This window comes from Symphalangus syndactylus, chromosome 8 (assembly GCF_028878055.3).
Source record: "Symphalangus syndactylus isolate Jambi chromosome 8, NHGRI_mSymSyn1-v2.1_pri, whole genome shotgun sequence".
Lineage (NCBI taxonomy): Eukaryota > Metazoa > Chordata > Mammalia > Primates > Hylobatidae > Symphalangus > Symphalangus syndactylus.
The window spans coordinates 144885667-144900809 of NC_072430.2; the positions used below are offsets into that span (position 1 = coordinate 144885667).

Below are 15143 nucleotides of genomic sequence, written 5' to 3' on the forward strand. Positions count from 1 at the left end.
GACCTCCCACTCAGGGGCGCGCCCCCTCGAGCCCCGTGCTTCCTCTGGGGAGGAGGTGCTGGCTTGGGGGGGCGTGGCTCATGGGCCATGCTGGCAGTGGGTCTTGTTCCCTCCAGTGCCAACACTGGGCAGATTCCCCCCAACATCATTTAGACGTGTGCCTTTATTCAGTACCAGGGTACCAGGGCCAGCCTGGGTGCCAGATAGGGAGGCAGGAGCAAGGAAGTGGAGGCTCCCCTGGCAGAGGTTCCCTCTGGAAGAGCATGGCTTGTTGGGACTGGAGGCCTGAGGCTGGGGAGGCTTTCTGGGGGAGGTGAGGGGAAAGCATATGAGATGGAGGGAAGCGGCAGGTCACAGCTGGGTGGGGTGACTGGGTGGAGTGACTGGGTGGTGGGGGTGGGCGCAGGGAGAGCCAGGCCTGGGGCCACCATGACCACAGAGATGGCTTCTCGGCAAGTGGTTGGGTTGGGGGTGGGCAGCCGAGTTCCTTTGCTCCCTCCCCCTCTTCTGTTCCTTCCCCAGTGTTTACGAGCCATCCCTCCTGGCAGGCTCCCTCCAGAGGCACCCAAGGGTTTGCTCTGGGATCCGGCCCAGCCTCAACTGTATGTGTGTCTCTGCCTGGTTGGTATTCACGGGGCAGATGGATGGGCCTGCGCGGCATCTTTGTGGATTGGAATGTGGCTGCTGCGTCCCCTTCTGCGTTTCTAGCGTGCCCCCTGTGGATGCAGCAGACAGGGAAGGCCAGTCCATCCTTGAGGCCTCCTTGGGTGCTTGTGGCCCCTGCAGTGAACGTATGGGAAGCTAGATGGGAGAGCTGGGCAGAGCCCCAGGAGGACAACCCTACCCTCCCACAGCCTGCCTGATTTCCACCTGCTGGCAGGGGTGGGCATAGAGATGTGAGTGCCCTCTTCAGCTCCACCCAGCCAAGGAGGAGAAAGGCTGAGCCAGGCTTGGGGGCACGGCCTCTGGGGAGCACCTCATCCTGGGTTCCAAGAGTGGGCTTTCTGCCTTACAGCCAAGACACCAGGTCCTGGGTGTGGCAGGTTTGTGACACAAACTCTGAATCCCCTTTCATCCCCAGTGTCTGAGGCCACAGCATGAGCCTCAGACAGTGGAGCAGGCTGGCATGGGGGGTGGCCTGCAGAAGGCATGCGGCTTCTTGGCCCGAGCTGTGACTAGGCTCCCATCTGATGGACCCCTGCCGTCCTGCCATGCCAGGACAGGTACCGCCCAGACCTGGTGTCTGCCGGCAGGATGGCCTGCCCAGGGCTTCCCCAAGCAGGATCTGGGCAGCTTAGAGAGCAGTCTTGTGAGTTGCCTGGTGAAGCCCCCGTCTTTGGGGGTCTCCGGTGTTGTGGCCTGCCTTGGTGGTCTGTCCAGCAGCTCTCGGTGTGCCCATTGCAGACTGGCCGAGAGGCCTGAGTGCTGCCAGAGGGGAACTGGTGTGAGTGGGTGGTTTTGTCTGGCTGGGTTAGCAGGCCTGGGGAAAGTGGGGAGCTGGGCCGGGACAGTGGGAGCCACGCAGGGAGCCACAGTGGGAACCTCCCTGGGCTGCAGGGAGGGGAGGGTGTTGGCGGGAGGCTGTCCCTCTGGTGTCCAAGGAGGGGCCAGAGGCGCACAGCATAGACCTCCCAGGCTGGGGGCACCTGGGTGGGAGACTTGGTGGAAAGATGTGGCCTGTTGGGTTTGGTATGTCAGAGGGAAAGCAGGTCAGGATATAGGGGCAGGGGGGTCTGGAGTCAAGGCCCGGGTGCCATTGGACTGGGGGCTGGAGAGGGCAGGTAGAGGATGTGGAATAACCATGGCAGCTTTGCGTGAGGACAGCCGTGGTCAGCTGCCACCTTCATCACGGAGAGAAACCCGACACCCCGCCCCCGTTACCCTCCGGGGAGGGGCCCCGGCTCCCCTGAGCACCAGCCCTGCTGAGACCCAGGAGCCCCTGCACCAAGGCCTGGGCCCGCTTAGCTGCAGTGGGGAGCCTAGGAGGCCCGGGCTGCCCGCGAAGAAGAGGAGCAGCACCCGCAGGCGGGAGGGAGGGGCCCGGCCTTGGCGGCGGGCAGGGAGGCGGGCGCAGGGCGGAGGGCAGGAGGCGGCTGCGGCGGCGGGGACCTGGCCGGAGGGGCCGGGACGGCAGCCTGCGGTTTCCAGGGAGACGGGGGCGGTGCCGAGCACGGCGGGGCGGGGGCTGCGGGAGGACGCTCGTCCCCGGAGCCGCCGCCCTCGGCCGTGCGCGCCAGTGCGGCTGTGGCGCTGCCCGGGGCTGCTGCGGCCGGAGTCGCCCGCGTGCCCGGCGGACCGCAGCGCGCCCGAGTCCCCCGCTGGCCTTTCGCCTCCTGCGAGCCCTTCCGCCCGGCCCCGCTCCGCCGCCTTTCCCCGGCCCGAGCACCTGCACCCAGAGCCCGCGCGCCGCCCGGAGCCGCTGGAGCCGCCGCCGCAAAAGGGGTCCCGCATCCGCCGCCGCGCTGGAAGCCAGGCCCGAGGACCTCTCCCGCGGCGCCACCGCACCCGCATTCCCAGGCGCGCCACCCTCATCTCCACCCGCTTCTCGTCCCCACCGCCTCCGTCCCATCCTCTCCTGCCCTCCTTGGCCGCCGCAGCCCCATCCCCTTTCCGCCCCTCCTGTCGGGAGTCCGTGGCCCGTCCCCGATCCCACCCCACCCATCGCCCCAGCTGCACCTACCCCTACCCCTCCCGGGCCGCATCCCGGCGTCCCCGCCCCCACCCTCCGCCCCGCTCCCGCATCGCCTGCCGCAGCCCCGGGGCCCCCCTTCCTCTTCTCCAGGCCCATCCCCCTCCCCCGGGCTGTCGCAGCCCTTCGAGCCCCCTCCCCCGCCACCCCGCCCCCGTGCCTGCCGCACCCACTGCGACAAGCCCCTTCCCCGCCAATCGCGGTGCCCCCCTCCCCTCGCCCGCCCGCCGCAGCCCCCGGCTCCCCGCCCGCCCCCTCCCCTCCCCGCCGCGCCCACTGCACCAGTGCCCCCTCCTCGCCGCGCCGCGAGCGCTGCCGCGTGTCCAGACTCCTGCGCGCCCACTCCGGCTGCACGGTTTGCCGTGCTCGTCCCTGGCCGCGGCGGCTGGCGACCGGCATCGGGGCGCCCGGGACCCCCAGGGCAGCGACGCTGCCGCCGGTGCCGCCGAGCCTTTGTTCCGCTGCCGGGGCCGGTCTCACGCCTGTCGCCCTCGCGAGCAGCCGCGGGTGACAGGAGCCTTAGCCGGCCTGCGGCGCGGACCCTCCCACCCGGGGCAGAGGTGTCCCTACGACGCCCCTCCCGGTTTCGGGTCGCAGTGCGTGGCGGAGGTTCTGCGGCGGCGGAGGGGCTCCTTGGCGACGCTGTCATTTGGGTGACATGGTGGCAGGGGGCTTCGGGCAGGCGGCAGGGGCGTGGGGAGGGGAGGGAAGCACGATGGGGTGGGTCTGGGGGCCGTGGATGCCGTTGACGAGGAGCTGAGGTGCCGTGGCCGGTCCACCTCGCAGGTGGGGCCAAGGCTGCCTCTGGCTCGGACGTCAGGAGCCCAGGTGGACAGGGACTGGCCAGGGGCGCAGGCTTCTTAGGGGATGGGGCAAAAGTGAGGAAAAGATCTCCTGCAACCTGGGCGGTGGGTGGTCCCCAGGAAACCTCCGGGGTCGTTTGTCCAGTGCACCTTCACCCCAGGAGACTGCTGGACATGCCGGAGGATGCCACGGCCACTGGAGCTGGTTGGGGTCCGAGAGCAGATGGGCCAGGGGCTGAGGCAGGCTTCGGGAAGAGGGTTCGGGCTTGGGGAGAGCCTTCGCAGCCATCGGCCAGCCAGGAAGGCCCCGTTGCAGGGTGCAGAGCTGAGTAGAGGGCAGAAGCAGGGAGGCCTGGGCTCTTCCCTTGCGTGTTGGGAGGCTGCGGTGCCTGGAGCTCTGCACACAGCCCTACTCCAGCACCATGGCAGGCAGTGCAGGCTGACTGTCCACGCCAAATTCCGGTACCTTAGGCATTGGAGTCTGTTGACACTGAGTGTCTAGGACGAGGCTGTAAAGGTGGATAAAGCCGGCTTTACAGTCTGCACCTCCTGTGTGAGCCGTGGAAGCTTCTGGAGAGATGGGCGTGGCGTGGCGCCATCATCTCTCTGCATTCTCCTTGGGAGGGCTCCAGAGCCACTGGTCACGGGCAGCTGCCAGGCTGGGTCTGGACAAATGAGGTCTGGGTCCATCATTGGGGATGGTGGCCACTGTCAGGATGAGAGTCTTGCCTAAAGCTTTGGGGTGATGGCGCTGATGACCAAGGGGAGACTGCTGGGTGGGGACATGTCAGCAGGGGATGAGAATGCATGACCTAAAAGGTGTCTAAAGCTAAGGCTGGTGGGGGCTTAGTGAGGAGCAGCAGAGTGGGGTGGTCCAGAGCTGTCAGGATCTGGAGGGGGAAGATGAACGAGACAGCAGCTGCCTATGAGCCAGGGCGCGAGAGCTCTGTGCTTTCACCTGAGGAGCAGGAGCCTGGGAATTGGAGGCTCTCGGTTTGAGGTGGGGGATGAATCTGCCATGAAACAAATAATCCCCTTCCCCCCCAAAAAAATCCGCAGAGCACTGGGGAAGGGAAGTGTCCCAGTGACTGAGGGAGGGGAGCGCTGTAGGATGGGTCGGCTACAGCAACTTCAGCCCAGGGATCGGGGAAGAGAGGGTCCAGTCCCTGGCCCAGCGGGGAGCAGGCCTGGTGACCTTGACTTGAGCAGCCCCAGGGCGGGAGGGAGGGGTGGGCCGGAAGGGCCCAGATGCCTCCCTGTGTGTTGGGGGGGAAGGTAAGGGGCTGCTGGGACTCACCCCCTAGGTTGGAAAATGCCTCCCTCTGGGTTGGAGGAGGAGAAAGGCCAGGAAGGAGAGGGAGAGGGACATGGGGAGGGTTCCCTCCTGGCCTGAGGCCTCTCTGTCCCCCAGGTGTTGAGCTGAGAGAAGTAGTGGGGAGGCACCTGGGGGTGGGGGGATTGAAGATGAGGACTGGTCTTGGGCACATGGCTCTCCATCCAGAAAGACCCCAGCCCCTGGCATTCCTCCAGGAGGGGTCTTGCTTTGCCACCCTGCAGGGGGACTTTGCAGAGCCGGCCTCTGCCATCTCATGTCCAGGACCAAAACCCGCGGCCCCGGCCTGCGCTGGGCCGGAGCTCAGCAGAAGGAAGCCAGCGGGAGGCCTCCTGCCTTTAACTGCCGTGCATCCAACCCACAGCGGGCCTCAGGGGGCCGCCTCGGTCCAGCCTGCCCGGGGCTCCCAGGCCGGCGCCCGAGCTCTGGCTCCGTGTCTTCACTCCCGTGTTTGTCCGAGGAGGGAGGGAGGGACGGGGGCTGTGCTGGGGCAGCCGGAACAGCGCAGGTCACCGGGCCGGCTGGGCGAGGTGGCCGGGCAGGGCTGAGGGGTTAGCAGGGGAGGCTGAGGCGCGGGGGCTGGTGCACAGCTGTGAGGGGGTGTGGGAGGTGGCTGACAGTGCCAAGGAGCCCCTCAGAACCTGCAGGTGGGGGGAGCTTCCCATATCTTATGGGTGTTTTGGGCCTCACCTCTCCACGTCTCTCATCAGCCTCTCCTATCTGCATGGTGGGGAATGGGGAGTGGGTCCACCGGGGACCTTGCGAGGGAGGGGCACAGGAGGAGCCGGCGACGGATGCCACCCACCCCTACCCCCTAGGAGTGCTTGAGCCTTAGTCCTGAGTCTTGGACCAGCCCACTCATTGCCTGTGGCCCAGCCAGCCTGGCCTGGGTGCCCTGTCACAGCTGAGCCCATCACAGCTGAGCCCAGGTTGTCACCGGGAAGCTCAGCTGGCACCTGCCACCCCCTCCCCCAGGCACGTTTCCCTCTCACTGCCCAGCCCAGCACCATCATGTGTCCAGCTGACCTGTGCTCTCCTGGTCTGGGCAGCCTGGATGGGTGCACAGGGCCCCATCACAGCCCACACCCTCGGAGAGACACCTCCTGAGTCTGCTCAGCCTGGCACAGGCCCCAGGAAAGGACCCGGAGGGGCGGTTCCTGCTCTAAATCTTGCCCCCACGGGGGTGGGACTGGGGCAGAATCCCATCAGTGAATAAAGGTTGCAGAGTGAAGGATGGTCCCTGGCGAGTGTACCTGTGACCCAGTCTTCCTGCCTGAGGGCGCCTTCCCACCCATGTGAGGAGTGGGGAAGCAGTACCCCTTCTCTACTAAGCCCCAGGGCTCTCAGAGCCGGGCTCTGTCCTCACCCCAGCTGGCTCCCACAAGGCCCTCCTGGCCCCAGACTCTGTTGGACCCCCAACTCCCCCTCCAGCAGGCATCTGGAGGTAAGGAGGGGCGGGGGGCACAGGTGCACTTGCCATTCCTGCTCTGTCTGCAGCTTAGGAACATAAGTCCAGGCCCTGGGGAATCCCTGGACCTGCAGCCCCTGCGGAGGGCTCCCTCCCCCTCCAGCTCAAGCCAGAGCCCCCTGTGTCAGTACATTCCAGAACTCAGACAGGAAAAGAGGGCGAGGAGGGAGCACCCCAGGATAAGAACCCCTACCTTGGCCCTCCCTCACTCTGCCAGGCCCCTCTGACAGCCTGTCTCCTTGCTGTCACGTCAGCAGGCACAGAGGCTGCAGGGGCCAAGCGGCAGCTGCCCAAGCCCAGATTGGGGTTCTCTGTTCCCTCCTCTTGTCTCGGCCTCCTCCCTGGGTGTGTGTGCTTAGAGGATGCAGAAGATCAGCAAACTCAGTCTGACCCAGGCATTCAACCACCTAGTCTGGGTCCCCACCCTAGATGGCCTCTAGTGGAGAAGGGCTTCCTGGACCCCAGGCCTGAGGGGCGACTCCTCTTGCAGTAAGCGGGTAGGGCACTTCCTGGGCTGCTCCAGGCCCTGCTTGCACTGGAGCTACAGATCCCTGCTACCACCTCCAGGCAGGGCTGGAGCTGCTGCCAGCAACCCCAGGACAGCCTCGAGCCAGGTGCGGCTGCCGGGCTGATCCCACCCTCGGTGCCGGCTCCCTCTCCTGCCTCTCCTCCCTGGCCTGGCCTTCACTTCCCGCTGACCCCCAGGCAGGAGGTGAAAGAATGCAGGACCTGCCGCATTCCAGCCACCCTGGCCCAGGGTCCCAGGACGGGATGAGACAGGCCCCTGGTGCGGCAGTCCTGAGGAAAGTTGCTGGAATTCCTGCTGACAACCCCCCGCCCCCGACCCCACCCCTCTGACTAAGCCAGGCTCGTGCCTCCACCTCTCCACTGTGCCTGACCTAGGTGAGCACCAGGAGGGCCTTAGAGGTGGGGGACGAGGCCCAGAAGTAACAGTGTGGCCCTGGCAGTGTGGAGTCCTGAGCTTAGGCAGCCAGAACCACTTGCCCCCTCACTGTATAGCTGGGACAAGAGACCTCATCCCTGTAAGCCCCGGTTTCCTGGTTAACAAAATGGGGATTGCGGCAGCCTTCATCACAGTGCAATGTACACCCTTTTAAATGCACAGTTCTTCCTGATGCCACACACATATTCCAGGTGGGCCCTGAGGTGTACACAGCAGGGCTGAGGGCTGACTCAAAGCCTGTCCTGTCCCCACTCCCCACAAGGAGGTGAGGCTGTCTCTGATGGCAGTGCCGCTGTCACTGCCCTGGACGCTGGAGCAGAGTAGCTCATGGCAGGCTGCAGAGGAGGGGACTCCACGAGGACACCAGGAGGCACAGGGTGCACCCCGCAGGGCTTGGGGCATGGTCCGATGACCCTTTCATAGGGCCTGCCACCTGCACCAGAGCATACCTGCCCCCACACCAGACTTGTGCCTGGGGTCCTGCAGGGCCACTGCCTCTGACCAGCCCACTGTTGGTGGGATCTGCTGTCCTTGCAGTGGGAGCTTGGTGCCTCCCAGGGCTGGTGTGGGAAGAGAGGGGGATTGGATTCCTTCCTACTTCCCCATCCTCAGACATGGGCCCAGGCAAGGGGTGCCTGTCGGGCCTGGTAGCCTCCTCCCCACTTGCACACAGGAACCTGAGGCCAGCTCTTTGCTTGCGGCTGCTGGGACAGCAGGCTGAGGGGCGGGACTTGCCCAAGGGGCCTCCTGCCCTGTAGAGGCAGCCCTGCTCCTGTGTCATGTGTGGGAAGCTACAGGACCCAAGCCAGGCCTTTTCCTCCCTCCATGCCCCCACCATTTCTGCCTTCACCCAGGGCACCCCCCAGGCTGACCCACCCCTGAGCTGTGCTCCACCCTGGGTCTGCCATCCTTCTGCCCAGGAGAGCCTGAGGGTGCCCTCCTGGTTCCCAGTGCTGTCCCAGCCCCTCTCCCTCACGCTGGCCTTTCCCCACAGGTGAGCACCTGCGGATCTGCCCCCAGGGCTACACCTGCTGCACCAGCGAGATGGAGGAGAACCTGACCAACCGCAGCCGTGCCGAGCTGGAGACCGCGCTCCGGGACAGCAGCCGCGCCCTGCAGGCCATGCTCGCCACCCAGCTGCGCAGCTTCGATGGTGAGTGCCTCCCAGGGGTGCTTGGGGCCCGCAAGGTGCTGGTGCACTGGGGGAGGGGCACACTGGGCCTTGCCTGGTGTGTCAATGCGGAGGGTGGGGGATTGGCAGGGGGAGGTGGGGGAGTTAGTGCCTTGGGGCTAGGGTGCTGGGTTGAAGCCCCAGCTGGGATTTGGGGGGCTGCCCTCAGGCAGGGATCTGCAGGGTTTGACACCCACCTGGGGGTGTGCACAGCCCATTCCCAGTGCACATTTGGGGACAGAGGGCCTATCCCATCAGCCACTCAGGGGCTCCTGTCACCAGCAGATTCTCCCGAGCACCTGCAGAAAGATGGGCCTTGGCCAAATCCTGCCTGCAGCTCCTCAAGTGCCCCAAGCCGCTGCCCCTGGGGACCAGGTGGCCTGCAGCCAGGGAGCTCAGTGCAAGGGCTGAGACTAGGGCTGGGGACAGGGCTGCAGAGCGCAGGGCCTGCCTGGGGTGGCCGCCACCCAGCCCTTTATATCGGGGCAGGAGTTTGGGGGCCCCGGGGAGTGATCCCTGCAGGCCTCGAGGCCCTGCCAGCTGCTGTGTCAGAGCCACATACTCCTCGGCCCAGGCTGGGCCTCGCCTTGTGTCTGGGCAGAGAGTGGCAGGCACCTCCAGGGGGACAGTGTGGGGTCAGCAGGTCCCCCACGAAGTGACCTCTGATCAGAAACACGAGGACTTGGTGGAGGGAGGCGGCCCAGGCTGAGGTGCTACCCCTGTGTCCGGGCAGAGCCGGGGCACCGGGACAGAGAGCCTGAGCAGACAGGAGGGAGGGAACGCTGAGGCTGCAGGGCTCCATGTGGCTGTGAGGGTCGGCAGCTGCTGCTGGGGCCCTGGGGTTTGTCTCAGCGTTCCTGCTTCTCCGGCTCCTGGACACCTGCTGTGGCCTCCCAGGCTCCCGGGAGAGTCTGCCTGTCCCCAGGAGCCCCCAAGGCCATTTCCACAGGGCTGCGGGACCTCAGCTGTTGGCGTATACCTGGGTAGCAGTGGGTCAGAAGCTCCCTCTCTGTGACTTGGACATCGATGCTCAGAGCTTAGCCCTCCCCGCTGGTGTGGGGCCCGTGGGACACACATGGCCCCTCTGGGACTCTCCTTCCTCCTGCCCAGCTAGACCCAGGGAGCGAGCCCCTGCACCCTGAGTCAGGAGCTTTCCTGAGCCACTTGGGTCTGTCGCATGTGTAGGGACCCCGTTCACCTCCACTGCGCCCTGGGCCTCAGTTTCTCCCCAGTGCCACTGAGCCCTGGCTCTTGCCCCAGCGTGCCACCCAGCCCTGCCCCTTTCCCTCTCCTGCTAAGACCCTTGCCCATCACACCATCTTCCTGGCCTGGGGACGTCCTGCCCGCCTGCCTCCTCCTGGCTTTGAGGGGGTCGGTGTCGCTGCCCTGCTCTGGGGCCCGTCCCGTGTCAGCGCCCTGCCGCTGCCCTCCCTCTGCTGCCCTCTGGAAGCCTCCAGCCTTCCTGTTTGACTCTCCTATCTTTGACATGAAAACACAGACACCCTTTGGGGACATTTGTGTTAAAAATGACCCACTATGTGCCCAAGGCCCACCTGTGTCCCTACCCCACGGAGTCTTGTCCACCCCCCACCTCCCATGTCCTCCCCTCCCACCCCCGCCCATGGCAGCTGCTGGCCCCTCCCAGCCTCCGGGACAGCTGAGGGCCCCTGGGTCTTTGTCTGCAGTGCTGGTGGGAGCCAGTGGGAGGCGGTAGGAGGGGAGCCTGGCTGGACCTCGGGTTGCTGTGTTCAGGGATTCGGAGCCCTGTGCCCACCCCCCCACCAGCCTTCAGGGGCAGCTGAATGGAGCCTGGCAGGAGGTAGAGCTGGGGACTGCACCTGGATTTGGCCCATGGCCCTCTAGGTGTGTCTGGGCTAATGCATGAACTGCAAGCCACCCCTTTCCAGGAGAGGCCACGGCGTTCCAGGCGCCAGGACCTGAGGCGGACACTGGATAGCTGTGTGGCCCGTCCATCCTCCCCCCAGCGGCCTGGGAGCTCTCTGTAGCCCTGTAGCCCCAGGCCTTGCCAGGGGTCAGCATGGGGGCTGGTCCAGAGATCTCAGGCCTGACAGCCCCCGTGCCTCAGAGGAGAGCCTCTGCCCTGCATCCCTGGAGCACCTCATGGTGGGCCATCGAGCCCCCGGTACCTGCGGGGCAAAGCTGGCCACAGCCCTAGGGACACTCAGCAGTTACAGACCTGGAAGTCCCACTTCCAAATGGGATGGGGAAGTCCAGGGTCCCATCTAGGCACGGGGTACGGAGGCTTTTCCCCAAAGCCCCTGCAGCACATGTGGAGGTCTGAGGGTGAGCCTGTGCCTCCCCACCCCCTGCCCAGCAGGGGAGATGTCTGGGGTTCTGGGCTGCAGGAGGCCCCCCCAGAGCCCTCAGACAGGCCCGGGATGCTCAGAGCTGAAGATTCTGGATCGCGGAAGCTGAGAGAAGACAGGAAGCCCAGGAGAGCAGCAGAGACAGTGGCAGGAGGGGCAGCGGCCCTGGAGACTCGCAGGGCAGGCGGCTGGGGCCACAGGGAGCACAAGTGGGGACCGGTGGAGAGAAGGAGCGGCTCGCAGGGGGGCACAGACCAGCCCGGCCCCTCTTACCCCAGTGAGGCCCCATCTCCACCAGCAGCCCCTCCCTGGGTGTTCTCAGGGGATCACTGAGTCACAGAGCATCTGTTCCTGCCCAGGGCTCAGCTCAGAAACTGCCACTGGAGCCCCAGTCAGAGGCCCTGAGACCCCAGAGAGGACCCCTGCCACCTGGGCCGCTGCTCCCCAGGCCAGGGGGTGAGGTCTCGGGGAGGCCTGTGGGTGCTCACAGGGCCCACAGCCGCTGCAGTGTGGCGTCCGACTCCAGGGTCCTCAGAGTGTATCCTCAGAGCCGTGGGCCCCCCGGGCTGAGTCCCCTGCTCCGGTCCAGCTGCCACGGCAGGGGAAACATGGTCCCGATCACGCCCCCTCCCTGTGCGCAGACCACTTCCAGCACCTGCTGAACGACTCGGAGCGGACGCTGCAGGGCGCCTTCCCCGGCGCCTTCGGAGAGCTGTACACGCAGAACACGAGGGCCTTCCGGGACCTGTACTCAGAGCTACGCCTGTACTACCGAGGCGCCAACCTGCACCTGGAGGAGACGCTGGCCGAGTTCTGGGCCCGCCTGCTCGAGCGCCTCTTCAAGCAGCTGCACCCCCAGCTGCTGCTGCCCGATGACTACCTGGACTGCCTGGGCAAGCAGGCCGAGGCGCTGCGGCCCTTCGGGGAGGCCCCAAGAGAGCTGCGTCTGCGGGCCACCCGTGCCTTTGTGGCTGCTCGCTCCTTTGTGCAGGGCCTGGGCGTGGCCAGTGACGTGGTCCGGAAGGTGGCTCAGGTGCGCACAGCCACCCAGGGCTCTCAGAAACCCCTCCAGACCCCCATGCTCTGCCCGAGGGACTTCCTCTTCCCCCTACTTAACTCTGTGTCCCTGGGCCTCTGGGCCAGCCTCTGACCTCAGCCCCACAGCCTCAGGCCCTCCTGCATTGGCTGCTGCCCACGGCCCGCTAACAGCGCACCCACAGATGTGAGCCCTGCTCTGGGCAGGCGGCTCTGGGCTGGCCCACCCCTGCCCAGACCCATCATGGGCCAGGATGGGAAGGGCCAGGGCCAGGGGCTGGGGCTGGATGCTGAGCCAGGCTGTGGAGCGAAGATGCAGAGGAGACAGAAGAGAACAACACGCATGGGGGCCGGGCAGGGTGGGGCCCAGAGGCTCGCAGGCCAGGGGGATGCCTTGGTCCCTTGGGGGGCACGTGTCAGACCCAGCTCGGCTGGGACATAGGGAGGGCGTCAGCCTCAGACCCACATGCCCTGGGTGGGAACTGCCCCCACCTCCAGGCTCCTGGGCAAGTCACCCCCGACTCGCAGCCTTGTTTTCCTCAGCGGCATGCGGGTGAGGATATTCTCGCCTCCCTGTGACCCTCAAGATCATTAAAGTGAGGGCCATCGGGGCTGGCAGGCCCTGTGAGTCAGGCGAGGGCCACTGCGAGTTGGGGCAGAGCAGAGGCCTCCCCTGACTTCCCTCCAGAGCCCCCCACCCTGGAGCTTCGTTAGGGGCTGGCCGGGGCCAGGCAACCCAGGGCCTTGGGGCCTGGCTCAGGCTCTCTTGCTCCCCAGGTCCCCCTGAGCCCAGAGTGCTCGAGGGCTGTCATGAAGCTGGTCTACTGTGCTCACTGCCTGGGAGTCCCCGGCGCCAGGCCCTGCCCTGACTATTGCCGAAACGTACTCAAGGGCTGCCTCGCCAACCAGGCCGACCTGGATGCCGAGTGGAGGAACCTCCTGGGTGAGCCCCAACCTGCCACAGCGGCCTGGAACTGTCTTGGGGAGTGCACGGCTGGGGGTCCTGGGGGGTGGGTGGTCCCTAGCTCAGGGCTTGGACCCAGGGACCTGATCAGGGATGCCCTGACCCGGGCCAGATCTGGGTGGCGCTGCAGGGTCGAGGGGCCAGGGTGCCTTTTGAATGTCCTGAGTGATGTGTGACTTGGGGCAGCTGCCAGGGAGGGAGCCCTGTGGGGTTGTAGTTTCTTGTCCTTCCCCACTTAGTAAGCATCTCAGTGTGCATAGATGCCAACACGTGTGACTCATCGAGGATCAGCACTTGTTTAAGCTAACACGTATGTGCACTGTCACATGACAGGCTAACACATGCAAACTGGCGTGCACGCTTGCTGACACACACTGGGCCAGTGCCCACCAGTATGGTGTGTGCTCCTGTGTGCACGTGATGACATGAGCTGGGCTGACCCGCATCAATGCCAACACGTGTGTGCTAATATGTACATGCTTATCCGGATCCACTAACATGTACACATGCTTACAGGAGGGGGGACAGCATGCATCTGTGCCAACACACGTGCTAGCATGTGCTGACACGGGGCCAACAGGTGTGTGCTAATGTGATGGGAGCTGACAAAATGCATAAGCTTTACTTGTACATGTGTTCACCATGCAGACAACACACACATGAACTAAGGTGTACATGGGGGGGCATGAGGTGAGAAAGCATACATACACGCCAGCTCACATGGGCTCCTGTGCACACAAGCTGGACTAAGGTGAGCCAGCGTATGTACATGTCAACACCTGCATGAGCCAGCGTGGACATACGAGACACGGCAGGCCAGCAAGCATGCAGAATGGCCCCTGTGCGCAGGTGCACACGTGGGTGTGGGCCAAGCTGAGTGCACGTGGCCTGCACACGTCACATGGGCCAACCTGAGTGCACGCGCGGGATCTCCCACGCTGACCTGTGCTGTCAAGACTGCATTAACATGCACACGTGGTGAGGCCTGCGTGCGCACGTTAACGCCTGTGTGTGCGGACGTGTGAACGCCAGTGCGTGCGCGTTAACGTCTGTGTATGCACGCGTTAACGCCTGTGTGCGCGCACGTGGGAACGCCAGTGCGTGCGTGTTAACGCCTGTGTGTGCGCGTTAACGCCTGAGTGTGCGCGTGTGTTAACACCTGTGCTAGACTCCATGGTGCTCATCACCGACAAGTTCTGGGGTGCATCGGGTGTGGAGAGCGTCATCGGCAGCGTGCACACGTGGCTGGCGGAGGCCATCAACGCCCTCCAGGACAACAGGGACACGCTCACGGCCAAGGTGCGGGCAGGAGGACATGATGAGCACAACGGGGCGGGGGTCCTGGATGTGGCCCCATTGGGCTTGAGGGGCCCCACTGCCCCCCAAGGACCCTGCAGTGTCTCCCCAGGTCATCCAGGGCTGCGGGAACCCCAAGGTCAACCCCCAGGGCCCCGGGCCTGAGGAGAAGCGGCGCTGGGGCAAGCTGGCCCCTCGGGAGAGGCCACCTTCAGGCACGCTGGAGAAGCTGGTGAGTGGCCCCTGCCCGTCCACCGGACTGGGCATGAGGGAGGCAGACAGGCAGGGGCGGGCTGGCCCTGGCAGCCCAGTGGCCTGACTGCTGCCCGGCAGGTCTCTGAAGCCAAGGCCCAGCTCCGTGACGTCCAGGACTTTTGGATCAGCCTCCCGGGAACACTGTGCAGTGAGAAGATGGCCCTGAGCACTGCCAGTGATGACCGCTGCTGGAACGGGATGGCCAGAGGCCGGTAGGTGCCCGCCTGGCTGGCACAGCCCTCCCTCCCATGCCATCTCCATTGGGCTGTGCCTGGGCTGGGTGCTGTCTGCACGGGGCCACGTCCCTTGCTGGAGGGCTCAAGCCCCACTTCTCTGCGGTCTGCGTGGGCTCTGCTCGGTCCCTGGAGGCCACTGGGCATCTCAGGCTCGGAGTGTGGGAGGGTGTCCTGCTCAGGTGATGGCCCTTCTCAGGGGCTGGTGCAGTGACTGGGCTCTGCCTGCTTTTCCCCCAGGTACCTCCCCGAGGTCATGGGTGACGGCCTGGCCAACCAGATCAACAACCCGGAGGTGGAGGTTGACATCACCAAGCCGGACATGAGCATCCGGCAGCAGATCATGCAGCTGAAGATCATGACCAACCGGCTGCGCAGCGCCTACAACGGCAACGACGTGGACTTCCAGGACGCCAGTGAGGGCAGGGCCTGGCCAGGCGGGCGAGGGGCCGGGGTGGTGGGGGTGCCACAGGGGTGTGACTGCCCTCCAGGTTCCCCCACCCGAGGGGCCCTCTGCTCCAGCATCACCACAGTGAGTCTGAGGACGCTGTGCTGCCCAGGCATGGTCACCGAGCCCCGCACCTCTGCGGCGCCCTGGAGGCCTA

General features: G+C 65.5%; 1 protein-coding gene across 1 annotated transcript in view; it reads left to right on the plus strand.

Annotated features, from left to right (window-relative positions):
• GPC1 (glypican 1) overlaps positions 1-15143 on the plus strand; it is a 32187-nt gene that overhangs the window by 14805 nt on the left and 2239 nt on the right. The window contains exons 2-8 of the mRNA XM_055291196.2: positions 8252-8410; positions 11397-11788; positions 12568-12733; positions 13923-14053; positions 14163-14282; positions 14384-14517; positions 14779-14954. Coding sequence (XP_055147171.1) covers positions 8252-8410; positions 11397-11788; positions 12568-12733; positions 13923-14053; positions 14163-14282; positions 14384-14517; positions 14779-14954 — 1278 coding nt within the window. The remainder of the gene's footprint in view (positions 1-8251; positions 8411-11396; positions 11789-12567; positions 12734-13922; positions 14054-14162; positions 14283-14383; positions 14518-14778; positions 14955-15143) is intronic.